General features: G+C 49.5%; 1 protein-coding gene across 3 annotated transcripts in view; it reads left to right on the plus strand.

Moving 5' to 3' along the window:
• Positions 1 to 15,402, plus strand: part of USH1C (USH1 protein network component harmonin) — a 52,191-nt gene that overhangs the window by 19,934 nt on the left and 16,855 nt on the right. The window contains exons 8-17 of one of the 3 annotated variants that reach the window (XM_023522155.1): positions 1,083 to 1,177; positions 2,476 to 2,560; positions 3,777 to 3,836; positions 3,992 to 4,048; positions 4,350 to 4,492; positions 5,571 to 5,636; positions 6,012 to 6,136; positions 9,514 to 9,563; positions 13,430 to 13,582; positions 14,906 to 15,022. In XM_023522155.1, coding sequence (XP_023377923.1) covers positions 1,083 to 1,177; positions 2,476 to 2,560; positions 3,777 to 3,836; positions 3,992 to 4,048; positions 4,350 to 4,492; positions 5,571 to 5,636; positions 6,012 to 6,136; positions 9,514 to 9,563; positions 13,430 to 13,582; positions 14,906 to 15,022 — 951 coding nt within the window. Of the gene's footprint in view, positions 1 to 1,082; positions 1,178 to 2,475; positions 2,561 to 3,776; positions 3,837 to 3,991; positions 4,049 to 4,349; positions 4,493 to 5,570; positions 5,637 to 6,011; positions 6,137 to 8,370; positions 8,445 to 9,513; positions 9,564 to 13,429; positions 13,583 to 14,905; positions 15,023 to 15,402 lie in introns of all 3 variants that reach the window. The other 2 variants (XM_011378203.2, XM_023522156.1) reach the window with 2 other exon arrangements.

Here is a 15,402-nt window from a genome sequence, read left to right on the forward strand (position 1 = left end):
CCCAGTCTCTGTGCCCTTCATTTACCATGTGTCTCCTAGCTGCAAAATAGAGCAGAAAGACTTCTTGAAAGTGCCACCGCCCTGGGGTCCCTCAGACTGATGGAGGGTGGGTTGGTTGTGACAAGGCACTAGGGCACACATCGAGGTTTCTTGAGGGAAGGCCTGGCCATCATCCCCCTTCCTGGAGAGCAGGCCCGGGGCATCTGACAGCGAGCCTGTCCAGCCGCTTGACACTCCCTCAACCTGGTGCTTATTCCTTTTGTTTATGGCAAGGTAGGGGACGAGATTGTCCGGATCAATGGGTATTCCATCTCCTCTTGTACCCATGAGGAGGTCATCAACCTTATTCGCACCAAGAAGACCGTGTCCATCAAAGTGAGACGTGAGTGAGGCTAGAGGATGGGGTGCTGATGGTGGGGTGGGGTATAGGATAGAGTGGGGTGGGCAGCAGGGAACCCAGCTCCCAGAGGAGGAAGGGAGGCCAGAGGTGCTATCCTAACCTCCATGCCTTTATCCCGCAGATATCGGCCTGATCCCTGTGAAGAGGTGAGCAGCTCCCTCCTCTACTGGTGGACTCTTCCCTGTGGGCTTAAGGTCCTGGTATCAACCCTAGGGTCTGGTTTCCCCCAGTCCAGCACTGCCCTGGGCCTGGTGCCCGGAGGCTCCAGATGGGGCAGGTCTGGATTTGGGACCTGGTCCCCAAACATCTCTCTCCAATGACCCTTCTCCTTTCCCTTCCCATCAGCTCTCCTGATGAGCCCCTCAAATGGCAGTACGTGGATCAGTTTGTGTCAGAATCTGAGGTAAGGGTCAGGACCACCAGTGATGGGGTCTGGATGGAGTGGTCTTCAAGGAGGGGCAGCAGGTCTGAAGGGGGGCTTGCTCTAGGGATGTGGCCTCAGGGGCTTCACCCAGGTCCCTAGCACATCTAGAAAATCCCTGTTGGGGGCCAGCTGGTGCAGACACACACCCCCTGGGACAGAATGGCCATGAGGCTCACGTGGGCATAGCAGTGCTTATGAGCTCAAGAGGCTACATGTACACATGTGACATCTAATGACCCTTTTCTGTCCTTCCTCCAGGGTGGGCGGAGCAGCCTGGGTTCCCCAGGGAGTCAGGAAAACAAGGAGAAGAAGGTCTTCATCAGCCTGGTGGGCTCCAGGGGCCTTGGCTGCAGGTGGGTGGCAGGCTTGCCCTGAGGCTCACTCATGGCCAGCAGCCCCCCTAGGCACCTAATGCCTCTCTCCTCACTCACTGCTGCTTCTGAGGAGACTTATCCTCGGGTGCCTGATTTCCTCTCTGAGCTTAATAATGGCCCTAACAGGTCGATTTTATAGATAAGGAAATTGAGGCCCAAAGAAAGAGCTATGTTCCCTTAGTGGGCCCTCTAGTTACTGTAAAGAGAGCCTGTCCTGCTGGTCATCTCTGTCACTTGCCACTTATTACCTTGTGGGCTTCCTTAAGAGGCAGCCAAAGAAATGCAAACAGGCATCAGATCACACGGGGCATTCTTGGTAAACATGAAATCACTACAATCACAGATGTAGGGGTCAGACCCTGTTCTGCCACTTATGAGCTCTAGAACCTTGGACTAGTTATATAACCACCTGGAGCCTCAGTTTCTCCCTCTATAAATTGGGGATAATAATATCTACATTGTGAGGAGGAATGAGATGATAGAAGTAAAATACCAAGCTTAGTGCCCAGCAAGTGATAAGCAGTTAGTAAATATTATCTATTATTATTTAAGTTATTCTTATTATTTCCATTCGTTCATGTTTATTCAATACTTCTTCTGCCAAGCATAAGTCCCTCCTTCCTAAAATGTTACAGCCTGGTATTGAAGACAGCCACATAATTAGTTACAGTGTAGAGTCACAAGGACACTAATGGAGCTGCATTCTGTATCAGGGATAGAAAATTCCTGCTGTCTCTAACCAATCAGTATTGGCTGCCTGGAGTATGATTTTGAAAAGACTGTAAGGCTGGCTGTTCCTAGACTTGGTAGGAAAGAGTGCTGTGATCGATTAGTGATGTCTGTCGCACATCTGGGAGGGGGTGAGTAATAGTACAAGTGCCTCTCCTGCTGTAGGTGTTTTAGGAGCACTCTTTAGGAGCACTATAGGTGTTTTAAGAGAAAGAAGCAACTAGCTATTCCTGGGATAATATAAGAAGTTTGATTAAAACTCCATAAAGAAAGCATTTGAGTCTTAAGGAATGGATAGGAAAGTGCTAGAAAGAGAAAAGAAACAGTATATGTGATATGTTGGGTAAGGGATTGGGTAGGGGGTAATTACAAGTAGTTTCCTGTGGCTACTGCCACAGGTAGACAGCAGAGGGTCTTGGTACTGAGCTCATGGGTGACCTGGATCCTGAGGGGCTGGAGCACTGGACAAACAGGCAGATGGACAGAACACTGAGAATGAGCAAGTACTGAAGGCAGAGGCTCACCTGCTTTCCCCGCCTCTTCCACAGCATTTCCAGTGGCCCCATCCAGAAACCTGGCATCTTCATCAGTAATGTGAAGCCTGGATCCCTATCTGCCGAGGTGGGGTTGGAGGTGAGTGACCCTGGGCTGCGGTCAGACTGTGATCACACAGTGATGGAGGCACGTGCCTTCCCACACAGCCCTTTTTCAGCAGTCACTGGCTGATGATTTCTTCCTACCTCTCCCCAAGAGAAGGACGGCATCAGTGAAGGAGTGGCATTTGACCCTTTCTACAGTCTTCTCTAGTTCTGAGAGCCTTTGATCCTAAGCTTGGGAATGAAGTAATAATAATCAAAGAGTTAATATTCATTGAGTGTTTACTGGATTAGACATTCTTCTAAGCCAGCGGTCCCCAACCTTTTTGGCACCAGGGACCAGCACTCCTATGAGAATCTAATGCCTGACGATCCGAGGTGGAGCTGAGGCAGTGATGCTAATGCTGGGGAGTGGCTGCAAATATAGATGAAGCTTTGCTTGCCTGCCTGCCGCTCATCTCCTGCTGTACATCCCGGTTCCTAACAGGCCACGGACTGGTACCTGTTTTCGGCCCCAGGGTCAGGGACTCCTGTTCTAAGCCTTTTGAAATTTATGAGAACTCTGAGAATTGGGTACTATCATTATCCCCATTTTACAGATGAGGAAACAGACGCAGAGACAGTATGTGATTTTTCTAAGATCACGTACCTAGTATGGTAGGGCTGGGATTCAAACCTAGGTGGTCCGATGGCAGAGACAGAACTTTTAACCTCTAGTTTAGACAAGTTACTTTTTTCTTTGCTTCAGTTTCCTCTCCTATAAAATGAGAGCAATAACCTTCCTTCTAGGCTCACTGTGTGGATTAAATGAATTAATATATATGCTTAGAACTGTGCCTGGCACACAGCAAGGGATTGATGAATGTTATCTACTAATTATTATTTTGACTCAACACAGCATCTGCCTATATGAGAAGCCCAAGAGCTCCTATGTCTACAAACTGAGTTTTCAAAGCAAATGTCATAAATTCAGCCAAAAGAATGAACCTTGAATGGTATAATATTTGGCAGCTAGCATTTGAAAGGGATATGAGGTGGAGGGACCCTCAGAAGCTAATATTTGAAAGAGATATGAGGTAGAGGGACCCTTGGAAGACTCCAACAGAGCTTTCTAACTGCATTGCTAATAAGGGAGAGCTGAGATGCAGCCACTCGAAGACTCAATGTCTGCCCCTGGCTCCCAAGGGGAACCTTCGCTGCAGGTGAGTGTACAGATAGGTAAACATGCTGATCCTTCTCTATCTCTCCACCAGACAGGGGACCAGATTGTCGAAGTCAATGGCATCGACTTCTCCAACCTGGACCATAAGGAGGTGAGATGTGTGGTCTTCGCCTGCTGGCCGTTATCACCTCTGCCCTCTACTTCCCGCCTCTCCCCAACATGGTGTCTGAAACTTTCTGTGCTCTCTAGAGGCCTCGACTGCTCTGGTCTGTCAGGCCTCAGCTGACTGTCCACCTGTCCCCACAGGCTGTGAACGTGCTGAAGAGTAGCCGCAGCCTGACCATCTCCATCGTAGCTGGAGCCGTAAGTCCAGAATGAACTGGTGGAGGCCCCATGACCCCTGACCTCCAAGCTCAGTCACTCAGGGTGATCTCTGCCACACAGTGCTAGGAAGGGCCAAGGGGTTTTGTCTGAAGCTCTGCCAGAGCAAAGGGTGAGGTTCTCTGCCCAGCTAGGAGTTTGGTCAGAGACCACAGGAGCCATAGTACCTGACGCTGGGGCCACGGCAGTGAGAGGACGACTCTCATCTTGGCCCCCCACACTGTGGCAGTGGAAGCCCAGGTTCCCCAGGGGACTGAGCAAGGGGCTCCTTTCTCCCCACAAGGGCCGGGAGCTGTTCATGACAGAGCGGGAGCGGCTGGCAGAGGTGCGGCAGCACGAGCTGCAGCGGCAGGAACTTCTGATGCAGAAGCGGCTGGCGATGGAATCCAACAAGATCCTCCAGGAGCAGCAGGAGATGGAGAGGCAGTGAGTGTGGCCAGCCAGGACACCCCTTCCCTACCCTCCCAGACCACTGTAGGACTCTGCCCGCTTTGCTTCCTGCCCACTGTGTCCTGAGACAACTTCATCCTCTCCCCCTGAGGCCTGTCCTCAGACCAGATGGGACCAGTGGTGGTCAGCAAATGCATCCCCTGCCTCCAGACCACTGGGTTCCTCCCTTCTTGCCAAAGAAAGCTCCTGATTTCCAAGACCCAGGAATGTGGGGATGCTACTAGCAGTAGCTAACGTTTGTTGAGTACCAACCATGTGGCTGGCATTGTATTAGGGCCTCGTGTACGTTACTTAATTTCATCCTCACGATAGCCCTGTGAGATAGATGTTATTAACCTATTTTACAAGTAAGGAGACTGAGACTCAGAGAGGGTAAGTCACTTGTGTACTAAGTCACACATGGCCAAGCTGGGATTCACTCTCAGGCAGTCTGGCTGCCCCATCTATGGTGATAAGCCCCCTGCCCTCATGTGGGGTAGTTGAGATGATGGACTGAGAATAAATGTGGTGAGCAATTCATAAATCAAAACACTACTGTCAAAATTCAAATCCAGATACACTCTAAGACCTTCCTGAGAATTTGGAAAAGGATGGTGGACAGGATCTTCCCATCTCTCCCATCACAGAATTAGCCTAGAACTAGCCTTGCTGGTACCTCTGCCCACAGTCCTGGCTTTGGTTAGCAGCCCCAGCTTTGCCCCTGGGGTCCGGGATCCTCTTCTGGGAGGACTTCACTAAGGCCAGACTCTGCCTGTCATCACTCACTTTAAGGGTTTGGAGGTAGATTCATGGAGCGTGGCCCACATTGACTGGCCTCCCAGCTCCAACAGCACAGAACCTCTGCTCAGTGATGCCAGACAAAACCACACAAGAGCACAAGGCCCAGACTTTGCTAGATCTGCTTTCTCAGCATCCAAATCTGGTCCAGACATCCTTGGAAAGTTTCCTGAAAGAAGTATTTAAAACTTTTCTCAAAAAATTAGCCACGTAGCCACAAGGAAGAGTTAACTTCTCTTGCATAGACTCCAACATAACAATCCGCATTTGGTTTCAGAAGGAAAAAGGAAATCGCCCACAAGGCAGCAGAGGAAAATGAGAGATACCGGAAGGAGATGGAACAGTGAGTGCCTCGTCTCCATGTGTCTGCACACACGTATCTGTGTGTGGACATGAGTGTGCTCTTGGGAGTATAGCGAGCCAGAGGCCACCTCCAGGCCCAATATACCTGCCTCTTGTCCCCTAGTGGAACCTCCTTTGTTTTAGCCATTCCATAATCCTGGTAAAGCTCACCATATTGGGGTAACTAGAACATAGTCTTACATAATTGCATTCATACTTAATTTGGAATATAAGTGCCAAGGACTTTGTTGTCTTCATCACAACTAGAACCCTGTGGCCCCTCCCCAGTCTGCTTGGGGGTTCCCTACAGGCAGAAGGTGGGCCTGCGAAAGTTCTGATTCCAGTCACAGGCAAGGCGGGGGGTGTCTTATTTCAGGATCGTGGAGGAGGAAGAGAGGTTTAAGAAGCAGTGGGAAGAAGACTGGGGCTCAAAGGAACAGCTGCTATCGCCTAAGACCATCACTGCTGAGGTGCACCCAGTGCCCCTTCACAAGCCAAAGTGTATGTATCATATGCTGGGAGGAGAGGGCTTCCTTTTGGGGCTGGGGGGCTGAGCAGTCCAGACAGAGCTGCTGGTCTCCCTGTACTGACCATCACCTCCCCAGGTGATGATCCCATGGCTCTCTAAGCTGCATTTCCTTCATGGAAGGGCAGCCATCTGCTAGGGGCTGTCTGCCATGACATCATGGCATTAGGGTGGGCAGGATCTGTTTGCTCTCCTAGTCCTGGGTCTCCCCTACGACACAAACTCAGGCAGGTGTCCTTGGGCTGCTGAAGAGAGATTGGAGAGCTATAGCAAAAGTGGAACCGCTCATGGGATTATCTTAGTTTGTTGATTGTCATGTCCTCTTCCTACCTGGTTCTGAATTGGAGCCGGGGTAAAACAACAGCAGGAAAGAGGGGAAGGGGCTCACATTAGAGAGGTGGTCCAAGGTCGATGAGTGACGGTGAGAACAACTTACCTGAAGTGCCCCTACCACCTACATCCCTGTATGTGGACCCTGCTTGGTTCCACCACTCAGGGAGAGGACTGTGAGACCCCTCCCAGACATCACACTGCAGCCATCCTGTGGCTTCAGCTCCTTCTGCCCTTCCCATGTCCTTTCTTCATCTGTCCTGCGTTGTCACCTCCCATTTCAGTCCAGACCCTAATCAACTGCTCTCTTATCCACCTGCTCTCAACTCTAACTCCCAAGATACCTCTTCAAGGGGCAGCTCACAACACCAGGTTAAAGTAGGGGTGGGGGCGCTCAAGCTCAGAGGTTCTTCAGTGGGCGTGTGGTGGGGAGCCAGTAGTAAGACAGCTTAGGGCCCATGGCAATCACAAGTCCAGGATGCCTGGTTGGGTCTTTATTCTAGCTTTACAGCTGTTTTGATTTGTACCTGACATGAGGCAGGTTCTACAGAGCATTAATTGTGCTCAACTGACCTGGAAACCTCCAGATACGGGGTAAATCTGCACCCCGGAACCAAGGTTCTTTATTTCTGCCACATGGCAGCCATCTGGGATCCTGTGATTGAGTCTGGACAGCTCTGGCCCCAACCTTGAATCATGCCCAAGCCCTAGAGAGTCATCAGCTTGGGTCAACGATGAGGTTCAGAGTGGTTCCATCTCATCCCCACTCGGTGCAAGGCAGACGGCTCCCAGCATGCTCCTTCCTGGCCACGGGGTATAGTGTCATCTCAGGGTCCTCTCGGAAGGACAAAGCATGCTGTCATCAGCCTCCCCCGTGACATTCGGTATTAGTTGAGGATGTGGCCAGAGCTAAATTCCTGGTGAATAATCTGTGTTTTAGAGAGGGAGCTAATTTGCTCTTATGTGTGAAATAGGAGCTTCAGAAGGAGAGAAATCAATTTTAATTGCTTTTCATGAAAGTAATTCTAGTCAATTTAGTACCTTCCTGAAAACTGGATCTTGGTTTCAGAGCCAACACACCCTCTCAGAAGCTATAGAAAACAAAAAACCCTTTCTCTAGCTAGCTATTTATTTAGCGCTTTTAAACCATATTAAACTTCTTGAATAAAAGAAGCGAGAACTTTCCCTTTGTTCAAGATATAAATGTTTTCTAAGGGAATGCTGTGAAGCATGAGATTGATGACCGGAGTCCGCCAGCCTGAGCTGGGGCAGCTGCTGCCTCCATCCATCTCCGCACGCACTAGCAATTTAATTCTAACTCGGTGATAAGTTAGGAAATGCTGGAAGACTTCTGAGCCAACTCAATTCCTGCATTTCTCCCTTTTCCTGGGAGGCTGGAATGGTCTCAGCCAGGTGGGCTCATTAGTATCAAGCCGAAGTCAGGTCCTCTCTGACCAGGCTTCAACTCTGGGGCCCAGTTAGCTGACAGGTTATACCTGACTCAGATCTCCGTGCTTGTGAGGGGTGGGCCTTTGGCACCCAACATATGTAATACTCAGATATTCCCATCCTCTGTGCCATACCTCCCAAGTTTCAGCCAAATGCCCTGCAAAAGGCTCTCACTCTGCTGTCAGATCAGAGGCCCTGTTGTCAGCCCATTTTACAGATAGAGGAACTGAAGCTACCAAGGTTGAAAGCTCAGCATGCATTGTCCCAGAGCAGGAAAGCTTTGCTCTGGGCTCCTGAGCCCTGTTCCTGCCCCTGACCTCACAGCTCATAGAGGAAGCTGGGTATAGGTCTCCAGGCTCCTGGGAAGCAGCTCTAGCCTCTTGGTCGCCTCACTCTCTCTTGTTCACCACCTTCCTCTTTTCCCAAGTAGATGATCAGGGAGTGGAGCCCGAGCTTGAGCCTGCTGATGACCTGGACAGAGGCACAGAGGAACAGGGAGAGCAGGTTTGCGGCCCCCGCTTCACTCCCTGGCCTTGCTGCTCTGCTTGCCCTGCTCACTCTCTTCTGCCGGCCCTGTAGACACCCATCTCTGAGGGGCCAGCCACCATGGTGGGAACCACTGGAATCTCTCCAAGCCCCGGCTTGGTCCAAGCACTGCACACAGAACCTTGAGAGTAGGACTCATGGCCGGGCTGAAATGTCAACTAGTGCGCATCGGTACGGCTGAACCACTGGTTCACATATTTAAGTACTGCCCAAGGCTAAGTCCTTCATCTGCTGCGCTGGCTTCTTCCAGGACTCCCCAGGTCTTGCCAAGATCCAGCAACTAGGGGATAGTGCTTGGTCCAGCAGGAGGCTTTCAAGATCTTATTCTAGAACCCAGACTGGTCAAGGGTGGGTAACTATTTAAACCATCACCGCTGGCCCAGAAAGCATCACGCTATTGCCTAGGAAAGACAGGGGTCTGGTGCCCTAGTTATCCAGCCTGGATGGGGATATGCTTTTCTGGAGGCTCATCTCCCGCCTGCTGCTGCCTGAGCTGCCCTTCCCAGAGCTGACCACTATCATTGCTTTCTCTTTCAACATTGAAAGTGGAAGATATGGCCTGTGCTATGAGACAAAACTGTTTTGTTCTGACAGCAGTTCTAGGTAAAGACCCAGGCGCACTATTGTCTTGAGCCATTTCTTGGATGGAGGGACCAGACGTTGGTCAGGAGGGGCCTTGATCTTTTTTAACAGGGCTTTGTGTTTGCAGACTCATCCTCTCACAAGGGGATTTCTCTCTGGTTTTCTGGCACTGACTTCTGAAGCCAGTGTCCTAGGGAGAGGCAGTTGCCCAGGGCCTGACAATCGGGACCTTTCTCGGGTAGTCTTAGGCCTGCTTTATAATCCAGGTGAGGCCAGGTAAGTGGAGAGTCAGACTGAGGGAGCAGTTTTGCTGTCGGATCCGCCGATTCTGCCCTTTGCCTCACAAAGCCACGTGTTCCTTGAGAACCCAGCTCCTGGCCTCTGCCCTGGACACTCTGGCTGAGCTAAACTGTGTCTCACTGCTTCATTCTTTGTGTTGTTACAGCCTTTGGGTGGTTTTATCGTTATGATGGCAAATTCCCAACCATACGGAAGGTACGACAGGATTGCATCTGTCCCCTTTGCCTCTGTGTTTGCTGTGGGTTTGGCCTTTTCCAAACATTATTTCTTGTCCTATCAACTCTCAACAGTGTGACCCAACCTATTCACTCGAATGCTAACTGTGTCTGAGCCTCTCCATCAGACTGACGTCAAATGGCAGGGTGCTGTCACAGAGGCGTCACGGTGGGTGGCGGGGGATTGTTCCTGAGGTGAGAACTACCCAAGCACCATCAGGCACTGCCTAGGTCAGCACCAGCCCTGGTGGGCACAGGGCACAAAGGCAAGGGTGTGACAGGAAGCTTCCGCTTCGTTTCTCAGTCAAGTAGAACCAAAGGCCAAGACCAGAAGCTGAGGTCAGACGGGATGAAATATCAGGTTGGATATTCACAGCACAGATTATGAAACTGACTATGCCAGACACAGACTGGCTGCCAAGGCAGGGGTTTGTTCCCTCGGGTTGGGACAGAGAGCCACAGCAATAACAGTTCTGTTCTAGAAATATCTCTGCATGTCCCCGGGATAATGCAATTTTCTGGTCTCTGGGGCCTTGGATTTTCTCTCTAAATCTTATTATGGTATCTCCAGGCCCCATAAACCTTTCTCATCCTTCTTCTTTTTAAATCACTTTGGCATTTGATTATGAACATGCTGCTGTTAATATCTATAGATTGGACATTTAAGATGACTTGGTATTTGGAATCAGGCATCGGCATAAATCTGGTGAACTAATGTAGATATATCATTCCACTGGCTCTTTCTGGCAAGATGTCAGTCTTCCAGAAACCAAAGCACTTGCAGCAGGGTGAACTTGATGATATGTAACTTCTCCTGCCTCTAAACTGGGAATACCTGATGTGCCGGAAACATCTACCCCCTTCCTCCAACACAAAGATGTTAAGATAACAGATAGCAGTATTGTTCCTGACAGAGGTGAACATCTTTACCTGGGAGCACAGATCATGATTTGTATGACATCGAATAAACCAGGACAGTGCCGTTCAGGGGATTCCTTTCCACACCAGCATGGTCTCAGAAAGGAATTAGTCTCGCAAAACTGTCCTTTTTATTTCCCAGGCTGACTCTATGGCTTAGGATGCCTTATTGGGTTAAATTTCTAATTCTCCCCTATAAACTGTCTCTACTAGAACTCAGCTAGAGAGGACAGCACACACATACACACAGGGTTGTACTTGAAAAACCAATGAAAGAAAGTGGATAGGTAAATTCCTTTCCAGGTGCTAATAACTAGGTAAATGTAAGAGAACTGTGTATGTGTCTCCTCTACGCACACTCTCCATAAGAGATCAAGTCACTTGAAAAGTGCCATTGCTAAAGAAGTAGGCCTGTTTTTCCCTGTTCATTATTCCAGTCATTCTGGAAATAACTGATATTTCGGTTTTCATTTCATTTCCAAAAGAGAAAAATTGCTTCTAGGTAGCAACAAGAACACATCCACCCCATCTACCTCTCCTCTCAGTCTAGACCAAAAGGAATATTTGCCATGAATTTAGCTGGCAGCTAAACAGACAACAGAATCATGCCCCTCATCGGGCTTTGAAAATCCATCATCATTTTCTGTAGAGCCACACGAGATGCTGTGTCTCCAGCAGCTGAAACACCTGGTGCCCAGGTAATGCAAGTGGCTGTCTAAGACCATGACCATCTGTGCAAATACACTCCCCTTATTTGAAAAGCTAAAGACTCAATGTCTTCAATTCCTAACCTGGCAGTAATTCCTTCTGGAGCTCAGGCCCCCAGGCCTGTGCCCCCGCAAAGTCCATGCCAGGGCCTGAAGGATTCATGCTTCTGACTAAGCCCTTGCACCAGGACTGCTTGAGTAAATCATACAAATATGCCCTACTTTCAGGAATCCACCATCTGGCAGGGAGGCAGATTCACGTGCAACTAAGCACCCATATGGAGTGGGCTGGTATGAGTTCAGTAGACAATGCTAGGGGACAACTCGCCCTCTGTATCAGTAAGCAGGTGCTGCTTTCTTGGAGATGGGACAGAAGCTGTCTCATCTGCCTGGCCCACCCAGGAGCCCTGGCTCTAAAATCTTAGCACTGGTGGTTTTTTTAAAACCAACAGAACAGTCATTCCTATCATGGTGGTCCCTGTAAGAGGCTGTGGCCTTATTCTAGCAAGCTGCCATCAGGCAGAATGTTTCTAGCTCCTTTTGAAGAATTGCCATCTGAATCTAGAACATGATGGCAGGGATTCATCTCTCAACTGAGCCAAGTGTCTAGTAGTGAACAGGGTAGGCAGGAACCAAGCAGGACTCTGAAGCAATTATAACCATTTTCCCAAGTGGCTCACATACTGGTCTAGGGTGGGTCTGCCATCCCTAAAATGAGGCAGCGGGGATGGGGGTGGGGGGGGGCATCTCCAAAGCATATAACTTATGCAAGGAGGTAGGGGTTGTCTTTAGGAGGGAAGGCAAGATGACTCAGTCATAGGTTCATAATGACCTCTTCAGCTGTGGACAAAGTCCATTGCTGGGAAACTCAATTCTTCACATCTGGCCTTGGATGCTGGGCTGATTCAGAGATTCTGAGAGCAGGACCCAGGTAGGCTTATCAGGGATGAAAGTGAGCTCAGTGAACAGGTGGGTTTCCTTCTTCCCCCAGGAATTCTCCAGAATGTTGACTCAATACTATTCCCTCTCCAGAGTGCTATCTCTGTCCTCCATGCTGTGTGTGATGGGGCTGACGCTCTCTCCTGCCATGCTCCCATTGCTCCTCATTTGAACACAGTAGAAAATTTGTGGGACCTGGAAGGCTCAGGTCCAAATCCTGGCACTGCTACATACTAGATGTTTGACATTGGGCGAGAGACTTCACCTTTCTGATCCTTGGCTCCTTCATCAAGAGAGTTGGGATAATACCTACATGTGAGGTAATCGATGGAGTTTCCTCGGCACATAGGCAATCCATACATGTTAATCCTCTTCCTTACTCCTTGGTTTCCCTGCAACCCCTTGGAAGAAGCAGCCAGGAAAGCAGGCTTTGTGGGTCCACTTCCAACAGGAAAAGTAAGGAGTCTTTTTGCCCTTCACCCCCCTCCCCAAGTCCTCTTGAACCCTAACAGCCAGGGAAAAGCAGTTAGGCTCTTCTCTCCCCACAACCCCAATTCCTAGTCTTATAGTTTCTGGCTAATACTCATTTCAGAGGCCCAGTTCAGAGGGAATGGTGGACTCTCCAGGATGAAATAATCTGGAGCTTAAGCATCAGGACAAAATCTGATGTCACTGGCTCTGTGTTCCCAGGTCAAAGCTGGTTCCTACCTCCTCTAGCTCAGGACAGAGGATGTCTACAAATGAGGGTTGCCAGCTCTCCCAGATTTTCTGTAGACTCTTCCAGGATGCATCTGTGGTATTCGAACATGAAACACCTTTCTCTCCAAATAATAGAGAAAGCATGTACCCAGATACTAGGAAATAAATGCAATGCCTTTTTATTTATTCAGTACTTCAATATTTATAAAGCTCTTTTATAGATGTTATTTCATTGGTTCTGGATGGCAAGCCTATGGGCCAGGTATTTCTTCCATTTTGGAGAGGAGATGAATTGGGCCCAGAGAGGTTAAGAAACTTAGCCAAGATTGCACAGCTAGTAAATGAATAGTTCTTCTGGCTGGCAAAGGGAATGGGTGTTGCACTCTGCAATGGGTAGCAGTGGCCTGCCTGTCCCACACTTGAAGTCCAGTGCCTAGCGCAGATGAGCAGAGCTGGGGGAGAGGCTCAACATGGGGTGGCTGCCTGGTGTCGTGTGAGGACCAAATGCCCTGTTTGCGGTGCTGTGCTAGTATCAACACTGCCTTGTAATCCTCGTCATGTAAACAATGCCACGTCGACCCAGAAAGGAAAGGATAAGAAGAAAGCCAAGTATGACAGCCTTCAGGAGTTGAGAAAGAATAAAAAGGAACTAGAGTTTGAGCAAAAGCTTTACAAAGAGAAAGAGGAGATGCTGGAAAAGGAAAAGCAACTGAAGATCAACCGGCTGGCCCAGGAGGTAGGTGTCCTGCGCCCAGGCCAGGCGAGCACCCCTGAGACACGGTTTGGTTGTTCCCTTCCACTCTCCCAGGGAACCAGCTAGAGTTATTCTCTCCACATGGAGTCCAAGGATAGAGTGAGCCCTGCCCCCTCCTCAGTCTAGAGAGTGAGACCATCCCACCTGTCCAGGGTCATCTCAGATTAGATTCCAGTTTAGGTGTATGTTTGGGATTGAGCCTGGCCTCCTTGCTCTGGTATGGGTCTGAGGCTAGCCTCTCTTCCCAGATTGTAGGACTTAGGTTAGCCCTCCACATCCCTGGCTAGAAGTTTGAGCCTGTCCCCACCACCACCACCCGACCAGAGTGTGAGCTTAAGGCAGATGCCTCTCCACCCTAGGCGTGGCTGTGAGTCTGAGGCTAATCCCTCCACCCAGATTGTAGATAGGAAGTTAGCCTTTCACCCACCTGTCATTAGATCTGAGTTGGTTGTGCCCCCTTGCCCAGGTTGTAAGTCCAAGACCAGGACTTTCCAACCTGCCTTGGCTCTGAGAGTGGGTCTGAAGCTAACCCCATTGTACAGGCAGGGTGTCTGAGGCCATCCTCCAATTAATCAGGCTATGAGGTGGAGGCTGCTCCCATCAGCGTAGAGTGTGTCTGAGGCTAGACCTCTTCAACATGGGAATGTATCTAAGGCTGTCTCCTTCAAGGCATGCCAAAAGCAGTCTTCCAGCATGAGTAATTCCTACTTCCTCGGTGAGCTGGGTAACCTTAACTCCCTAGCTGGTGGAGCTATTATTGGTTCTGCTCCTCTTTAATGCTTCCATGAATCAGAATGCAAAGCTGATTAGATTATGAAACCAGAGAAGTCTTGGAAAATGTGAAGTGCATTAGGTCTGGCATTAGGAACAAGTTAGCTAGGAAATGAATGAAATAGAATTTGTGCTTCTGAGGACAAGGCAGCCCCAAGCCAGGAAAGAAGAGTAAAGTTAAACTCTTAGAATGTGCTGGGAGCCTACGAAAGAACTATTCTTGGAGAATCGTAAGAGCCTAGGGTTTGTGAGGATCCTGGATTCCAGCTAATCCCACACAGTGCAGGGGCTCCTTCTTTGGTTTTGCCTACAAGTGGTGTTAGTCAACCCAATATCTCAACACCCTCTCCTGCCTGTCAGCTCCTCTGGGCCCAGGTTGAACAAGTTCAGATCTTTTTCTAGACAGTTGACACACCCAATAGTATTCTGGGGGTTTTAAAGACGTGCTTTCGTGCTACTGATTCAGGTGTGCCACCCATGTGTGACTCAGGTGTGCCCTTGTTCTCTCCTTTCTGCACTGGTCTTGGGTCCCAGGTGTCCGAGACAGAGCGGGAAGACCTTGAGGAATCGGAAAAGATTCAGTATTGGGTGGAAAGGCTCTGTCAGACGCGCCTGGAGCAGATTTCCTCTGCTGACAATGAGATTTCAGAGGTAACAGCCATTTTTTTCCACATGGACCCTCTTGCTGCCTTCAGAATGATCCGCCCTGGTGACAATGGGAGGCAGGAAGGCCACTGTTCATGGCTACCCCTACCAACTCATGCCCCCTTCCTCTCTTGAGGAAGGGGAACATATCTGTCTTCCTGGGCTTATTTCCAGAGTAACCACCAAGACCTAGCTCGTCCAAGGTGGTCTCAGTTAGGCCAATTATGCTGGTGCAATCACTAAGAGTCCCCTTTTCACTGTCAAATGTGTTCCAATTTAGATGACAAATTATATCTTCACCTTATTTGTCACCCACATATGGCATAATATGGAACGCTCTTGCACTTGGGCATTTTCCACTGGTTGTCTGGTACGAGCTCAGGTGG

This window comes from Pteropus vampyrus, unplaced genomic scaffold, assembly GCF_000151845.1.
Source record: "Pteropus vampyrus isolate Shadow unplaced genomic scaffold, Pvam_2.0 Scaffold334, whole genome shotgun sequence".
Taxonomy (NCBI): Eukaryota; Metazoa; Chordata; class Mammalia; order Chiroptera; family Pteropodidae; genus Pteropus; species Pteropus vampyrus.